Genomic DNA, 17,677 nt, shown 5'->3' on the forward strand with positions numbered 1-17,677 from the left:
AGGGATTTGATACAAAAGTGAGCTCATTGAAAACATTAGATTGAAAGTGTGACTGATTGAAGACAGTTTATAAGAATGGCTTTGGAGTTACAAAGAAGGATGTCAAAGGGAAGGTCATTGTAGATGTTTTCGTCCTCTTACCCTCCGTCTCCAGCTCAGCCCTGAGAAAGTTAGAAAAACAAACTGGTCAGCTGATTCAGGTGACAAAGAGGAGTTTAGTAAAGTCGGGGTCAGAAGTGTAGGAAGGGGCAAACAAGCCGTGAAACTGGAAAATCAATTCTGAAGGACACCAGGTAAGTCGTCCAGGCATTTTTTTTTAGCTCCTCAAAGAACAGTGGCAAGCTGGAGGCGTTGAACTGACTTACTGGGGTCATTAAGGAGGCATTGATAAGTCAAATTTAAGAATCCAGAGTTCAAATTTAAAAGCTTAGAGTGTCACCAAACATTGTACAGCTTTGAATTTGTGCAGCAGATGTTCAAGAGGTGGAGCTGCACTTGTGATTATGTATCTGTGATGTGGGTGTGGGCAGGCCGCATTAAAACGAATAGGCACAAACAAACCTCGGCTATATGGATGTACATTTTTAAACCGTCCATTTGATCGATAATTGTTAATTGCAACAGAACATAATTAATAGTCATTAGGGCAAATTCCATTACGCTGCATCAATAAAAACTAATGTAATGGAAGTGGCAATATTTGCTCTTACTGTCGGCATCAGGGGCGGACTTTTAACCCGCTTTAAATGCATCACAGCGACATATTTACGACACTGTGGCAGTATTTGTCGAGATGGCTGTTAAATTCAAATGAAAAGGCAATGCAATCAAATTGGCTTTAATTATTTTCCGTGTTTTTCCTACCGGCTGTTTGAATAATCTAATCACATTTTCACTTTCAATTGGCTGCATACATATGTGTAGCCCTCAGGTTGGAGTCTGTTTGATCATAAAATGTATTTTACTGAGGTAACAAGATTTTTTATTTTTTTTACCGAAGCTCAGATCTACAGCTGTAACTGAAACCAAAACACACAGCAACCAGAGCAGCAGTAGGTTAGATTAGTGCTGGAGTCCTACGGCTCATTCTGAATGAAATTCCCAGAAAACACCAAATCTCTCTTCAGGCACGGACTGTGGGAAACCATATCACGGTTTAAACCCAGATGCAGACAGTCCACCTGCTGGGAACGGATTAATGCTGAGAAACTTTAAATCATTGTGTTTTATACCTGGTAAAGAAATCAACACATGATAATATGATAGTAATAATACAGTTTATTTATAAATCACGTATCTAAACAGATGTTACAAAGTGCTTTACATCATAAAACCAAACCATAATGAACAAATCAAGACACGGAGACATATTAGACTTGCAAGACAGACTGAATTAAAGAACTACTTTAAGCAAAAGCTGAGTAGAAATAATGAAAACAATAAAACAGTAAAAAACAACAAGACAATTAAAAACAAGAAAACAATTAAAACAAAAAAAGACAAAAGTTAAACAAATGTTCCCAATTCCCTGGGAAGGTTGTGACTATAAGATGGAAAATATTTGTTAAACAATTAAAACAAGAAAACAGGAAAAAAAAACACTGACAATTAAAAACAATAAAACAATTAAAAAACAGTAAAACAAATATGTAACAATAAAAGTAATAAGAAAAACAAAAAAACAAAAAATTAAAAAAAATCAAATAAACAAAAAACAAGAAAAAAAATTAAAAAGATTAGAATAATTTAAAAACAGTACAACAAATAAAAACATTTAAGTGATTCAAACAAACAAGAAAACAAGTGAAACAATTCAAATAATTTAAAAACAGTAAAACAAATAAAAACAAGGATTGAATAAAAGAAAACCATTAATTGAAATTAATTAAAAATAAATATAGCATCATGTATAAAACATAATATTACATGAAAGCCTTTCAGTAAAAACATGTTTGATTTAAAAAAAGAAGATACTGATGGAGCTTTCCTGAGCTCCTTGGGCAGGCTGTTCTCCAGTAGAGGAGCCTGATCGGTACCTTTAGTTTAAAAGTTTCAGATGGGAACTTTAAGGAGGTCCTAGTCTGAGGATCTGAGGCTGTGCTCTGGCTGGTAGGGTGACAGCAATTCACATATATACTCAGGGGCCATGAAGTGCTTTAAAAGGGAAATCTTAAAATCTATTCTGAAAGCGAAGAGCAGTATACCTCCTTAAAGACCGTAACAGTAATCTAATCTAGAAGTATTGATCGCAGTTTGTGTGTCATTAAAAGGCAGCATCTATCTTATCCGGGCAGTCTTTTTTTAAAGGTGACATATCATGCAAAATGGACTTTAATAGTTCTCTACCTGAAATATGTGTCCCTGGCATGTCTACAAACCCCCCACCAAGAATGAAAAAAATCCATTCTGCCCCTGTTTTGATTTCTCCACCTTTCGTGTGAAACGAGCCGTTTCAGACTTCCGTGTTTTTCTTACGTAACAACAATATCCGGTCTGTCACGGAGTCAGAGCTTGTTCAGCCCATAGACTGTATAAAATAATACTGAATCCCTCCTCCGTTTTTCATTACCTGCACAAATGTGTGCTAACAAGGAGCTTAGGAGAGAGGCATGCTAGTTGTAGGCTGTCTTAATAAACACAAAGGTCGGTTTTACTCCCCACGTCTGCAGATTTGAAGATCTAGTGGATGATTTTTATTTATCATGGATAAGTGCTAGCACTAGTTAGCATAGCTACATAGCTACATGTCGTAGCTGTAGCTGTGTACCAAGACACACGTCAACATACTGACAAATAAAACAACAAGTAACACATCATCTGTGACCAATCCTTCAGAAAAGGTCCTGCTGCCTTTCTGGCAGAGGTCGGTTCTACTCCCAACGTCTGCAGATTTGAAGATCTAGTGGATGATTTTTATTTTTCATGGATAAGTGCTAGCGCTAATTAGCATAGCCACATAGCTACATGTTCATAGCTGTAGCTGTAGCTGTGTACCAAGACACACGTCGACATACTGACAAATAAAACAACAAGAAACACTAAATCTGTGACCAATCCTTCAGAAAGGTCCTGCTACAGGCGCCTCTCCATCAGGATCAGATTCTGGATCAGATTCAGAGGGTTGAAGTAACGTGATCTCTGAGCAGCCGTGTATATTCAGCCAACATGTAAACATTAGATCGAAGTGCTGGACAGCCGAGGCACATCCACTTCCTGAGGGGCCGTGGTCAGAGGGAAAACAGTGTTCTGAGGAGGACTGAAGAAGAGGGCTTTTCAGGCAGACCAAAATCTGATTTCAAAGTGTTTTTTTGAGCATAAACTTTAAAGACATGTTTTGGGGACCTCTTAGACCAATATATATTGATGAAAAAAGCGTGATATGTCACCTTTAAGTCACTGTCAAAGGTCACTCCCAGGTTTCTGAAGTTTGTTTTTACATTGAGTGACAGGGAACCAAGGGAGGACTGGATAGCAGGGTGCATCTTTTCTGGACTAATAGCAAGAATTTTAATTTCAAGGTTTAGTTTCAGGACATTTGTTGACATCCATCGTTTAACATCTTGAAGCCAGTTGTTAGAGTTGGAGATATAGTTGTGTCATCAGCGTAGCAGTAGAATGAAATATTGTGTCTTTGTATGATTTGGCCAAAGGGGGTAGCACATAAGGAGATAAACTTGGTCCTAGTGTTAAACCCTGAGGGATAGAGTGAGACCAAGTACAGTTAACCAAATAAAGTCTGTCAGGCATCACAACATCTCACTGCTTCCTCGTTCTCTGCTCCATCCTCATTGTCCTTGTCTTCCTCTGTTCTTCGTAGAACCTTGTGAAGCACCTCCCCGAGCAGGAGCAGCTGAACTCTTTGGCCAAGTATAAAAACGAGTACACCAATCTGTCCGAGCCGGAGCAGTTTGGAGTTGTGGTGAGTATGAGCACAAACACGTTCACACACGATCGAGAAAAATGACATCATAGAAGTGATTTATCATGCTGTGGTATTATCGCACATAACAGACCTGTGACATTACACTCTGCCATGTAGCGGATAAAACCCAGTGTCCTGTGAGTAAACAGAGTAATTATGAACACAGTGTTTTAATGCCGGGTAATTTAAGCGTGTCTTTTGCATCGCCCAATGCTCAATGCTCACTGCCTTTCTGTCTCTCTTCTTTAAAGACACACACACACACACACACACACACACACACACACACACACACACACACACACACACACACACAGAAATGAAGCCCCTTAATATGAATATCCTAATCCAGGACTTTTTAAAATTCTATCTTTTTAAGCCGTGAGAAGAAAGACAGGACACCTGTGGACCGCAACACGAATTTATTCACATGAAAGAGCACCATGGCTGCCTAATTATGTCAGGATCGTTTTCATACAGATTTTCAGAGGAGGTTTGAGGAGCCTCGCACTTTTTGGATTATTCAGCCTGACAAAAAACCTGTGATAATCTCACACACACCTGTCCTGAACCCACCCATGAAGTAAGAGTCTGATCGCTGATTGAGAACGCAGTGACGGAGCGGTTGATTGGAGGGAGAGATAAAAGAAATAAAGCATGCTCAGCTGTTGTGTATAGTTCATCAGGGAGGCATAGAACAAAGAAGAGCCTGCTTATATAATGTTGTTTCGCTGCTGTGCATGCATGCGTGGGCCCAAGGAGGCCTGTGTGCTTTAACCTATCAGAAAAGCTCAGGTTCAAAGGGAATTTTTAATTTGCCAATGTGCAAACACATGCATTTTATCTCTCCTTTTTTTTCCCACGTCTGCCACAACCACACTTGATTTGAACTACCTTGTGTGTAGCTGTGTGTGTGTGTGTTTGAATGAACACATGTGATGATAGCATTGTGAAAACACCCCTCACAGAGCCTTGGGTGAGAGGGTAATGCAGTCATTTAATAGTTCTTTGTGCAGCTACATGAATAAGTTAAATGTTTCCTCGCATCAGGAAGTCAAAAGGCAACAGCAGCTTTCCCTCCTCCAACGTTTCCGTCATGTATTTACACGAGTCAGCTTCAAGCAGTACAGTAGCTGTTATTGCTTCGAGTGTTACTTAAAAACATAATTTCGCAAATCTGTTCGGCAGCCAGTGCGTCCCACTGGCTCCACTGTAGTCACAGTCTTTACCACTCCCGCTCCTTCGAGTTTCAGTCTTTCATCTTGGATTTAAATTGTTGTTGACACTCCACGGTGACATCTATTACAAGTTGCCAAAATATTTACCCACATTAATCTGCTTTTTCACTATATACTGTGTAATTTTTAAATTCACTTTTCACACTCTTGATAGCACGACAGCAATCCCGAGTATGTCAACAGAGCCTTGGTGTGTGTGCGGTCCGTTCTGTTATGTTTGTACTCACCCTCTTATTTTGTTAATGCTGTCTTCAGCATCCCAAATGGGTCCCCTGCTCTCTGTGGCCTTAATGGATAAGCAGCAGTACGTGCTCTCTACGTCAACCTCCTTCTTCTTCTCTCTCTTTCAACCACAGTATATAATTCCCCGTATCTCCAGGCTCAGTTTCAGCATCATATTTGCTTCTTGTACACTTTGCTATTTCTTAATTTCATCATTGTCTCCTCTCGCCTTGATTTTCTCTCTCCTCTTTTATCTTCTACAAAAACACACCGTGCAAACACACAGACACACTCACTTACTCACCGACTAAAATAGTCATTTGATAACATTACAGTAGCTATAATTAAACCCTTGATGGAGGACATCAAACCGCACAGCCAGCTGTTGTGTGAAACAGACAATTGGAACCTGCGCCCCTCCCCGCCACCCTGCACACGTACACAATCACTGCCGTGGCCGAGCCCTGGGCCCAGTGCAATATTTTCCAATTTTCTCTAATTGTGTGAGAGTGGTAATCCAAGGCAGCCTATTGTACATTCCACCCCCTCCACTCTCTGCCCTATATGGACACTAACTCTGCAATTAACTTACCAGACCTGGGTCCCAAATCAAATCACTGCCAGCATCTATTACTACTGCCTAGCAACACTTTTACAGCATCCCGGCTGCATAAATATCTTTTAAATTAGACGGGCTTGATGTGTGTGCCCAAAGTGCGATTGTAGTTATTTCAAGTTTAACTATCTTCTCCGACTTTGTTCCCTCTTTGGCATAACTCTTCACACTCTCCTTTTTCCCTTTCATGCATCCTTGCTCCCTCCGTGTCTCCTCTCCTCTCTCCCAGATGGGCAGCGTGAAGCGGCTGCGTCCTCGCCTCAGCCACATCCTCTTCCGGCTGCAGTTTGACGAGCACGTGAACAACCTGCGTCCAGACATCCTGGCCGTCAACGCCGCCTGCGACGAGGTCAGGAAGAGCCGTTCCTTCGGCCGCATGCTGGAGCTGGTGCTGCTGCTGGGGAACTTCATGAACGCGGGGTCTCGGAACGCCCAGTCGTATGGATTCGACCTCAGCTCGCTCTGCAAGGTAAGGGTTGAGATGCTGACCTGACCATCAACTGTGCACATACTAGGGATGGGCATTTCAAGCCAAAATACTATTCGATAATCATTGGCATCTACTTGAAGATTATTTAAATAATCACCCACACACACACACACACACACTCGCATACAGAGGAAGAGAGACCTGTCCTGTTAACGGCCCGTTTGTGTGGCAGTCACGTTAACCATCAGCAGGATGAGGTGCTGCTAATAGTGGACACTGACAGCGTCTGTCTCGATCTTAAGTCAGTGTTTCTGTGACGCAGCGTGCCGTGTATGTTTACATTTTACAGCCACACTCAATCTCTGGAAATACGTGTGTAGTAGTGTGACATTCAGAAACGGAGAAAATTGCGGCGACTGTCGCGAATGTTTTCTTCTTCATTTGCTACTTAATGCAGTTAGCATTCTTCTTCTTCTTCTGTTACTCAATGCGGTTAGCAAACAGCTTTAAGATGCTCTGTCGCCAACGTCTGGTGGGAAGACTGTATTACAACCATAGACTGTAAATGTAATGGACAGTGTCGCTCTGCCTTCTCTTATTGTACGGTTTTGAAGCCAAAATATCCCGTTCCAGAACGCAGACATCTTGTACATTTTCTGCAGCTAGAGTCTGCGCAGTAGGGAACTTGTGTGTTTCCACGGTAACAAGCTCCACCCTATAGCGTACCGTCCCAGGTCCTATGGAGTTTCTCTCTATGGCAATTGTCAATAAAAGCAAACCCCGATTTAAAACCCTGTTTTTTAACCTCTAATAACTAATGAAAAAGAAACTTTTCAGAAAAAAGAGGCCTTTGTATTTATTTTTTATTTTTAATTCATTTTATTGTATTTAGTTATTTTTTAATATATTACTATTACAACTGTTATTAACATTATTACTATATATAGATATTTTTTGGGAGATTTGTCATGTTTTGTTTTTCTCTATGCTCAGTGGAAAATTGAAAAAGGAAATTATGGCTTGTTGTATTATTATTTTTGTACTTCAATACTTGGGATGCACAGTATTCCATTGCAGTAGTCAATCACTATACATGTCTTTGCTTTTGTGACTCCCTAACTTAATCATTGTAAATTTGCCATATTTCTCAGTAAAAATATTCATAAAAAAAGAAAAAAGAGGCCTTGAAAACAGTCAAACAATAACTACATATCACCACTGCATACGGATGTGAGAAACATTCGTGCGACGTGTATTTATTTTTTAAAGTTTGACCGCAGCCCCATTCAAATGAGTGGAGTAGACAGAGTTTTTGACCTATACTGCAGCCAGCCACTGGGGGGAGCAGTTTTTGTGGCGGCCTCACTTCAAGCTGAGCGAGATTACGTCCATTTTATATACAGTCTATATGATTACAACCAGGCAGCGGTAAAAAACAAATATTCAAAAATCAGCGCCCATCCCTAGCACATACAGGAAGTGGCCCATTGCACGTGTGCGACAGGAGTTGAAGCAACAATCAAAAAAAAGCTCCTGACGTAAAGTTTGCAGCGTTGTTGATGCAGCTGCTGCAGCACATCCTCTGTAATAAAAGCCACCATCAGCCTCATTTGAGACCAGATGCAAAGTAAACACATTATTAAAGGTTTCTGAAAGAGGCCTCGTCCTCTTTACTCTTCATTCTCTGATTACAAGAAGTCAAAAACCTCATTTGTAAAAAGGCTCGTTAGCAATTAGTTCATATTGTGTCAGCGTTAGTACAAGCCCTGTCCCAATAAGCCATCAATCAATCACACCTTTTAATCACAGTTTATTAGGAACATGTTTGATGACCTGAAAGAGACTCAGCCTCGACTTCACTCGTGGAAGATGTTACGTGTGTGTCTCTTTGTGTGTTGTATTCACAGCTCTTGTATGGCTGCATCAAGAGAGTGGGGGAGATGGCGTCTTTGTGCGTCTGTATGTCGTTTTGGGGTAATTTTTTGATGTCACATCTGCTGAGCCGTATCAAAGAAGGGATCTGAAGTGGCTGCTGTGATTAGACATTTTGTTTGAAACTATTTCATTTGATTGAACACTATCAGCCCCACAAGTCAAGTTTTTCTTCTTCTCCTCTATCTGCTGGCATCTATCAAAGCTGCCAAACCCCGGCGAGTACTTTATTCTCATTCTCCTGCTCGGAATAGATAACTGGAGCTACAGCTAGCACCCCTTTGAAAGTTTTCACACCCTGTGGGACGAGAGGTACAGCAAATATCTCTCCCTTTGGAGATTTAATGGCGTGAGGACAGAACGGTAAGTTTTGCTCTATGATAGCGATGCTGAGAACAGAGTGTAATCCCGGAGTAGGAGACTCCGGTGGTTACATTACAGCTGTTGGCACACTCGCTGCAGTTTCCACAGTAACAAGCACCGCAGCCATTAATCACTGCCACCTCGCTGCCCTGTTAGACTTGGGTGCTTATGTTCATATAAACACCAGAGTGTGTGCCTACACAAACATGGATTCATACATACATGATGGATTACTTTCATTAGTGTGACAATAACATAATCAATTAATTAACAACTATGAAGGATTTTTTTTTGCGTACGCTGAATTTGTAATGCCTCTCTTTGAGTGTTTCCTCGTCTTTGTCGCTCGTGTGATGTGAAATAAAGGTGTGAGTCTATGTCAGAGACAGGATACACACACAGGAAGACATCACCTTCCTGCCTGCCCCCCTGAGTTTGACAGCTTAATTCCATGGCACACTCCACAGCACAAGAAAATTGCACCCAGCCTGACTGGAAAAGCAAAATGTTTACATTGTCAACTATGATTACCATCCATCTAAATTCAGAGAGGGACCTTTTGTGAGCAAGCACTTGAAGCTTTTGAAAAAAATGTGAAAACAGAAATGAAAAGAGAGATGAGAATGTTTGATTAGAGGAGATAATACAAACATGATTAAACCCAGCGGGGCTGAGTACACTGCTGTCTACCAATAGATCACCTAGAGAGATACATAGCAACGCACTCCACAGGAGGGATGTTTGGCGGGGATACTGAGAGACATCTTGGAATTAGACTGTAAAAGAGCAGTGATGGAAATTTATCAGAGGATTTGGAAATAAAAAAAAAAAGTGTGTGTGTGGGAGAGAGGGAGGCACAAAGCGCAGAAAAGGTCATCACATTGTGAATATGCGTCGGCTGCATGAGACTTGAAATCATCTGTAGGGCCGCCAACATCCAGCATTTCTAAAGCTGCTGAATGGGCTGACAACAGCTGAATGAAGGACGCTTTCCTTTGTCACGATTCATCCAGCAGTCGTGGTTATAGATCACAGTTTGTTGTTAATTCTCCACAGAAGCAACAAAAGTCCAATTCAGATTGAATTGCGCCTCTTTGTCTCGTCCAGTATTCTCCTGTTTTACTTTGCAAATCAATTTTCTTTTGTCCCCAAAAGGAGATCTGCATCCTATATTTGTTGTTTCATAATGACACTTCTTAGTGAAGCATGTTTTCCACGCAGGTGGAGAGTTACAGTGCTTTAATTCAATTCTGTATCAAGCAGGGACATCATTATTTTATTGTGTACAAAGACAACAGCCTGCTTCACAACACAAGAGCCTCAGACTGTGAACGACAGCTCGCTTTCGCTTCTCTGCTACAGTTTGTATCTCCTGTCGATCAGTGACTCAAACCAGGTCTCTCTTCTTTTACCTCAGCCTATTGAATTAGAGAACAAAGAAACCTTCACAGAGAAGAAAGGTGCACTAATCACATTAGTTTGCACTTTGGATCGCATGTCTGCATAATGTCCTCTAAGTCTGTTTGAGGGACGTTACTTTAGCTTCATTAAAAAACAGAGATATTTAGACCAGGCTACCTTGTTTTATTTACCTCTCCAGGGTTTGCTACAAAAGTGCAATAGGAGGACAAAAATGAGCTATTTTGAAACATCCCTGGTGCCTTTTTTATTCTTTTGAATAAACAGAGCAGATCTAGACCATACTCTATGTTCTATTATTAACAAAGACCCAACATCAAGACAGGATAGGATAGGATCCAGTCCCAGCATTTTTTGCAGCATTTAGCAAGTTACAGTGGCAAGGACAAACTTCCTTTAACAGGCAGAAACGAGAGAAAGAGAGAGGGAGAGAGAGGAAGAGAGAGAGGAAGAGAGAGAGGAAGAGAGAGAGAGAGAGAGAGAGAGAGAGAGAGAGAGAGAGAGAGATAGAGAGAGTATAGTGGTGGGACTGATAGTAGTAGTTGTAGCAGTTGGAGTCTGGCATGTCCACAGCAGCAGAGATCCAGAGGAACCTACGGGACAAGGGAGCTTAGGGACTCCAGAGAGAGGGAAAGACAGGACAGGTGTGTCAGTTCCCCTTGCATTCTTAGCCTATAGCAGCATAACTAAGACCTGGTCCAAGCCTGAGCCAGCTCTAACTATAAGCTTTATCAAAGAGGAAAGTTTGAAGCCTACTCTTAAAAGTAGAGAGGGTGTCCTCCCGGACCCTGACTGGTAGATGATTCCAAAGGAGAGGAGCCTGATAACTAAAGGCTCGACCTCCCATACGCATTAAGCAAGTTACAGTGGCAAGGACAAACTTCCTTTAACAGGCAGAAACCTCCAGCAGGACCAGACTCATGTTAGACACACATCTGCTGAGACCGGCGTGTGAGGAGTGTTTCAAAGTAGGATCTGATTTTGCTAAATATTCCCTTCAAAGATTACAGAAATATGTATGTCTTGATGTAAGCTCACTGACTGCATATAAAAAAATCAATACTTACAAGATGAGCAACGTTTAGAATGACCACTTTCAAAATCTGCCATCACCCCGTCCTCCGTCAGAGCAGTTATTATCGCTCAGTGCTCCAAATGTGTTCCTTAATAACCTGAAATAAAATCCATCCTTCATCGTCAGAGGTTCTGTGTGTGTATTAATATACGTGTTTGTGTTTTTGTGTTTTTTGCTGAAGCTCAAGGACACCAAGTCAGCCGACCAAAAGACCACGTTACTCCACTTCCTGGCGCAAGTGTGTGAAGAGGAATATCCCGATGTGGTCAAGTTTGTTGAAGACCTGGAGCACGTGGACCGAGCCAGCAGAGGTTAATATCTTTCTTTTTTGAACAAACAGACAAACCAGTGTAAATCTGATCCCTGTTTTTTACCTGTGACTGTCTGTTGAACATAAACGATTGTAACTCATTGTACGCAGACATTTATCCCTTCTCTAATTATCAAGTAACAACAACACCTCTCCTTGATCATGTTAACACCGTGTGTCTTCCACCCCTCTTTCTCTGAGGCGTTATCTCAGTGTGATTATTGCTGTTATTCTGGTTTCCTGCTGGTGTCAACTTAAGTTCTTAAGCTCTCTTGCTGCTCAGGAAACTTCATCCAGCCCCCGTCAAATCAACATCCCTGGCGGTGTTTACCAGCAGGGCTTAGCCAACTGGTCTTACAAATGCAAAATCAGTTATAAAAATAGCTGGACGTTTCTTTTTAAGCAAACAAAAAGAGCCCAAATGAGGCCGTTTATTTTTCCGTCTGGATTCTGCGGCTCTGTGTGACACTGTCGCTCCAACACTCGCACAAAGTCAGCCTCTTTAGCTTTGAGACAAGTGAGAAAAGCCTTTAATGTCGTCTTCAGATCAAAGACCTCGCTGAATAGTGTTTTAGAAGTTTAAATCCCTTAATTGTGGCGATCAGGTGTTATTACCTCACATACACAACGGTGACGGTGTGGACAGTGGCCGTGGTGAATGATTGGAAAGGTGAGCCTAATGAGCAGATAATGAGCTCGCTGTGTGGGCTGTCCAGACGCATAAACTACTGAGCCCCATTTCTTATGATTGTGTTATTTCAGATCCGTTAAGATGCAGAAAACAAATGACTTTTACTGTAATCTGAGAGGAGAGAGGGTGGCTTCAGTTTCAGTGTACGCCAGCACAGAGGTGATGTCTAATATGGAAGGGGGAGTCAGATGATTACAGTGTGAAACCAATACATTTCATTCTTTTATTGTAAGCACGCTGTCAGTCAGACTGTAAAGCCTGATTTATACTTCTGCGTCTCCCCTACTCAGCAGGGGCTGACACGGACATGAGCACCACATACTTGTGCGTCAATGTGTCCGTGTCGCACAGCAATTCTCAGACGAAACGCTTGAGGGCAGTGTGGTCTCTCTGATAGCCGGTCGCCTGCTTCTGGCCCCGCTACATTCTCTGTTTACTTTTCCTCAGCGATTCAGAGCTTGTTTTGTTATTCTACAGCTTATACATGTTGCTTAGGGATGTAACAATTCTTTTTAACAATGATTTGATTGGTATCATGATTCGTGGTTGTCGATACGATTAAAGGACGATATTGGTTCATCTAGAACAATATGATCCAAAACGGTTCAGTGACGGGACCGCTGCAAGAGGTGCCTGGACGGCTGGCGTTGTGTGAAATCCCATGGCGCCTTAGTAGGTGGCTGGATAGATCTGTCGTGCTGCCGTGGTACTGGACGAATACCGAGTTATTCAGAACACCTCCGTCTTAAAAGCCACATTGACACACATACCCTGCATACCTATTTATGTATATATTGATTGATGGATTCCTTCATTAATTAGTTCATTTGTTTATTTATTTTTTCATTTATTTGTGATTCATTAATAATTTTCCTTTTTATACAGTTGATTCTTTAGGTAATTATATTTTGCGGCATTACAAAATGAAAAGAGATCACATGTGAAAATATGTTAACTAGGGATGCTCCGATCAGGTGTTATGCTGCCGATTCCTATACCGATCAGCCATGAGTGCCGATCACTGCCGATCACCGATACCGATCACATGGACTTTCTGTAAATTTTTCTATTTAGTTATGGTGAGTGCTACATGATCTGGGAAAAAGGAACCATAAAATCACCTTAATTTAGAGAAAAAAAAAACATGTTTTTTCCATAGACTGTATAAAATATGGACGTAGTATCCGTGACGTCACCCATCTGTTCCTAAGAGCTGTTTTGAAGCAAATCGACAGCGGCAGCCATATTGGTAATGCGGAACTCAACTAGGCAGAGTGTGACGTAGTGTGAGTCTCTTAGCCAATGGCTGTGTGTTTCCGACCGGGAGTCACGTCAGTCATGTCCTTATTTGGGCAAAACTCATAATCTTAATATCTTCTTAACCGTCACGTTAGAAAAAAATTCACCCCCCGTACAGTGTGTGCCATTAGAGAGATTAGCGTTGCAGGGCCAAGCCGTTTTTTGAACCAGGCTGTAAACATGTTTATTAATGCTGCAAAGATCGTCTTTTTCCCATTCATATCTATGTGGTTTCCGTTGTTTCTGCAGCCAGCCTCAAGCGGATTTTCGATGTATTGCAGTTTATATCACTTCCGCATTGCCTTCATCGTTTGAGACCGGAGTTTGCCGCTTGGTTTTTTCTTACTTCTTCAAGAGAAAAAATACAAAAACCTTGCAGGCACAATGCAGCAACTATTCAGTCAAAAGGACAACTGAAAAACACTTAAATGTACCTGCTATCAGTAACCCAATCTTTAACAGATCGGAAACATTAAGGCTCTAAACAGGCTAAATTGTGCAGAAAGTCAAATCAATAAAAGACAATATATCTCAAGTTTGTCTTTCAGAATATGCCATGTTTGAAACTCGTGAAACTTACAGAGAATGAGATTCCTTCTTTAGGGAGACGTGGGATGTGAGAGTACACTGTCTGGTGGAGCTCTGGCAGCGCTACGTCTGTGAATTATTTACGTCCTGGTAGCACGTAGCGGGGCTCCAAGTGAGAGAGCAGTCAGCGGAACCCAGTGTCTTCCACCACTGAGAAAGGCTCATCTAGCCCGATGAATTCAATTATTTTTCGGGTTATTTGCTTAGCCTTCTGACTGTCACGCTCATATGGGCGAGTGCTGCCACCGTGGGCTGTGTTAGCTGCCGTCTGACTGATGCTGCTCCGGCTGTCTTCTTTTCATTCACTGCTGTGAGCCTCAAAAACTCACCATACTCCGCCAAGTGTTTGCTCTTTAAATGTCTTATTAAATTGGTTGTGTTGAAACTTTTTTAACTTTTTTCGTCGCATGTGTTGCAGGATGCAAACTTTACGTCACTCTTAGACTGTCTAAAAGTTCCACACGGCAGACATGTTTGTTGTGGTTTGCCGCTGCGTGCCTGCGCAGTGTGAAGGAAAGGGGGAGGGGGCACACTACACACAGGTCCTCTTCAGGCTGCAGGCTGCAAAGTATGAGCCACAGGTGATCGTTTTTTGTGATCGGCAATGAAAGGCATTGATCGGCATACGCCGATCACATACTTTTTCACAGAAATCGGCCGATAATGATCGGTGGCCGATCGATCGGAGCATCCCTAATGTGAACTCACTGTGACCCCCATCAAACAAGTCTGTAATGCAACACTCGACTCATGTCTGAGCCTGAGACCACAGAAATATGAACTCAGGACTTTCTAGCTTCTTACTAAATCTGTATTATCTGACTTTTCTTTCCTCTCCTTCTCCCCTGTTCATATAATTTACACATCTACGGGTACTTTATTTTCTGTCAAGTTATTGCAGCTGACAGCTTGCTGCTTCCTGTTACAGCCCTTTCAAAGTAAAGTGTTTTGGACTACATAACATGAGGGGTCTTTTATTGTGAAAAGTTTTTTTTCGGAAATGAAATGTTTATCTTCAAGGTAGCTTAACTATGTTTAGCTGCGGCCGTCAGGAGTTAATATATGTACAGTTTTTTATTTAGCTTCAAGCCACAACTACAGACATCGATCCTACACGTTTCGGACTTTAGAAAACAGAGTGTTAACACACTTTGAAGCAGGTAGAGCCGTAGCAACAGATGGAAATCCCTGCATCGCGAGCTGCAGCTGCTAAGTGGCTCCTCTCTGTGTCACAGAGGGTAACACGCTACGCTGCTTATTTACCTGTCACTTCACTTCTATCACACACATACAGTAGGGCAAAAAAGTATTTAGTCAGCCACTGATTTTGCAAGTTCTCCCACTTAGAAAGATAAGAGAGGTCTGTCATTTTCATCAGAGGTACACTTCAACTATGAGAGACAAAATAAGAAAAAAAAATCCAGGAAATCACATTGTAGGATTTTTAAAGAATTTATTTGTAAATTATGGTGGAAAATAAGTATTTGGTCACCCACAAACAAGCAAGTTTTCTGTCTCTCACAGACCTGTAACTTCTTCTTTAAGAAGCTCTTCTGTCCTCCACTTGTTACCTGTATTAATGGCACCTGTTTGAACTCGTTATCTGTATAAAAGACACCTGTCCACAGTCTCAAACAGTCAGACTTCAAAATCGACCATGGCCAAGACCAAAGAGCTGTCGAAGGACACCAGGAAGAAAATTGTGGACCTGCACCAGGCTGGGAAGAGTGAATCTACAATAGGCAAGCAGGTTGGTGTGAATAAATCAACTGTGGGAGCAATTGTAAGAAAATGGAAGACATACAAGACCATTGATAATCTCCCACGATCTGGGGCCCCACGCAAGATCTCATCCTGTGGGGTCAAAATGATCATGAGCACGGTGAGCAAAAATCCCAGAACTACACAGAGGGACCTGATGAAAGACCTGCAGAGAGCTGGGACCAAAGTAATACAGGCTACCATCAGTAACACACTACGCCGAGAGGGACTCAAATCCTGCAGCGCCAGGCGTGTCCCCCTGCTTAAGCCAGTACATGTTCATGCTGCCAATGCGCGGCTGATGAGCGGGGATCCCAGAAGAACTGTAAAAGAGGACCAATCACAGGGCTTGCGGTCCGTATCAGTTGTACACGTAGCTACATTTTGGAGGAGGTGCACATCAGCTACACGCTTAGACCTCTGCGTAGGTACAGGAGCTACGCGGACCCCCGACGTTGGCCTCACCGTCGATTGGACACAGAAGTATAAATCAGCCTCAAAGAGAGCCAGGCAATTCACTCACCTCTACTTTTCTACCTACTGCTCATTCTCTGGGGATAGTTCTTGGATTTGATGCTTGTGTATTCTGTCGACATACTCTGCGTTGTTACAAATGTTTTCCAGTGTATTGTTTGATCCGTGCTGCACTGTGCTCATCTGCACTGCTGTTTGATACGAACATTAATCCTCTGTGAGAGTTATAGAGCAGAGGAAAAAATAAACCGTTTACAAGTAGTTAAAGTCTCGGCGTCGGTTCAACAACACAAAAAAATGACTGGACTAATTTGATTCACGGACGTGCACACACTCTGAGTGAGGCCCGAGTATCTAGAGAGCGGTAAAGGTCAGAGGCAGGCGGGGACAGACTGGGTGGTCAGGGGAGACTCTGTCATGTTTTTTTGTTCCTATTGCCATAGGCAACTCTCAGGAGGAAGTGGTGAGCAGCAGTCTGCGTACAGTCTGTCCGTGTGTGTGGGTGTGTGTGTGTGTGTGTGTGTGTGTGTGTGTGTGTGTGTGTGTGTGTGTTTGCTGCTATACAGTCCTGTTCAGTTCCACTGTCACAGCATGTTTCTTGCCGCTCCAAAGAAGATTTTACCCGCTGCTCGGTTCCCAGCAGGAGGGAGTGAAGGAAAGGGTGAGAAGGAGAAAACAGAGTGAGGATGAAATGTGTGGCTTTATTGTTTGGACCCTTCTTTGTAAGAACCCCTCCAGGTTCTGTTGCTGCTTTAATAATCTGAGGATAACGATGCTCCTGTTGAGTGTTTCATTTCTCCCGACTGTGCTGCGTGTCCACAAGCCCTTGGCCTAGACACATGAGTACAAAGGTGAGATCAGTGGAGAACAGAATCCTTGGATCTCTCTTAAACCTTGATCCACCTCTTCACTTCACAGACCCCTAGCTGTGTATATTTTTACATATATATGTAATATTTTCTGTGCCACGTCTGTACCATAATTACATGCATACCCTAAGTGCCTAATCTTGCCATATCTAGTATTCAGACACACAAATCCCATTTGGTTTTTGTAAACCATGCTCTTCAGCGGCTCCCTTTTCATCATGTCTGACAGCCATTCAGGAACCTAAAGACGCACTGAAAGGCTGCGTCTCATTCGTAGATGCTAACCAAGGGGGCTTACTTGAGCATGGAAACAGGGTTGGATGGAGGTATAGCAGTAATGATTTGCGCTTCTGTTGCCGCTGTCTTTTTTGTAACGCAGCCTTCCTCTCACCCATCGCCAACCCCGTCTCTCATGGAAGCAGAGCCGCAGTTTGGTTACGGGTTCCTTTGTGTCTGCCGTCTTCTTTT

General features: G+C 42.3%; 1 protein-coding gene across 4 annotated transcripts in view; it reads left to right on the forward strand.

Moving 5' to 3' along the window:
• LOC117810642 (protein diaphanous homolog 3-like) overlaps nt 1-17,677 on the forward strand; it is a 256,109-nt gene that overhangs the window by 126,754 nt on the left and 111,678 nt on the right. For all 4 annotated transcript variants that reach the window (XM_034680563.1, XM_034680566.1, XM_034680564.1 and 1 more), the window contains 3 exons: nt 3,818-3,919; nt 6,228-6,467; nt 11,399-11,528. In XM_034680563.1, the coding sequence (XP_034536454.1) occupies nt 3,818-3,919; nt 6,228-6,467; nt 11,399-11,528 (472 nt within the window). The remainder of the gene's footprint in view (nt 1-3,817; nt 3,920-6,227; nt 6,468-11,398; nt 11,529-17,677) is intronic.

Source organism: Notolabrus celidotus, chromosome 3, assembly GCF_009762535.1.
Source record: "Notolabrus celidotus isolate fNotCel1 chromosome 3, fNotCel1.pri, whole genome shotgun sequence".
NCBI lineage: Eukaryota > Metazoa > Chordata > Actinopteri > Labriformes > Labridae > Notolabrus > Notolabrus celidotus.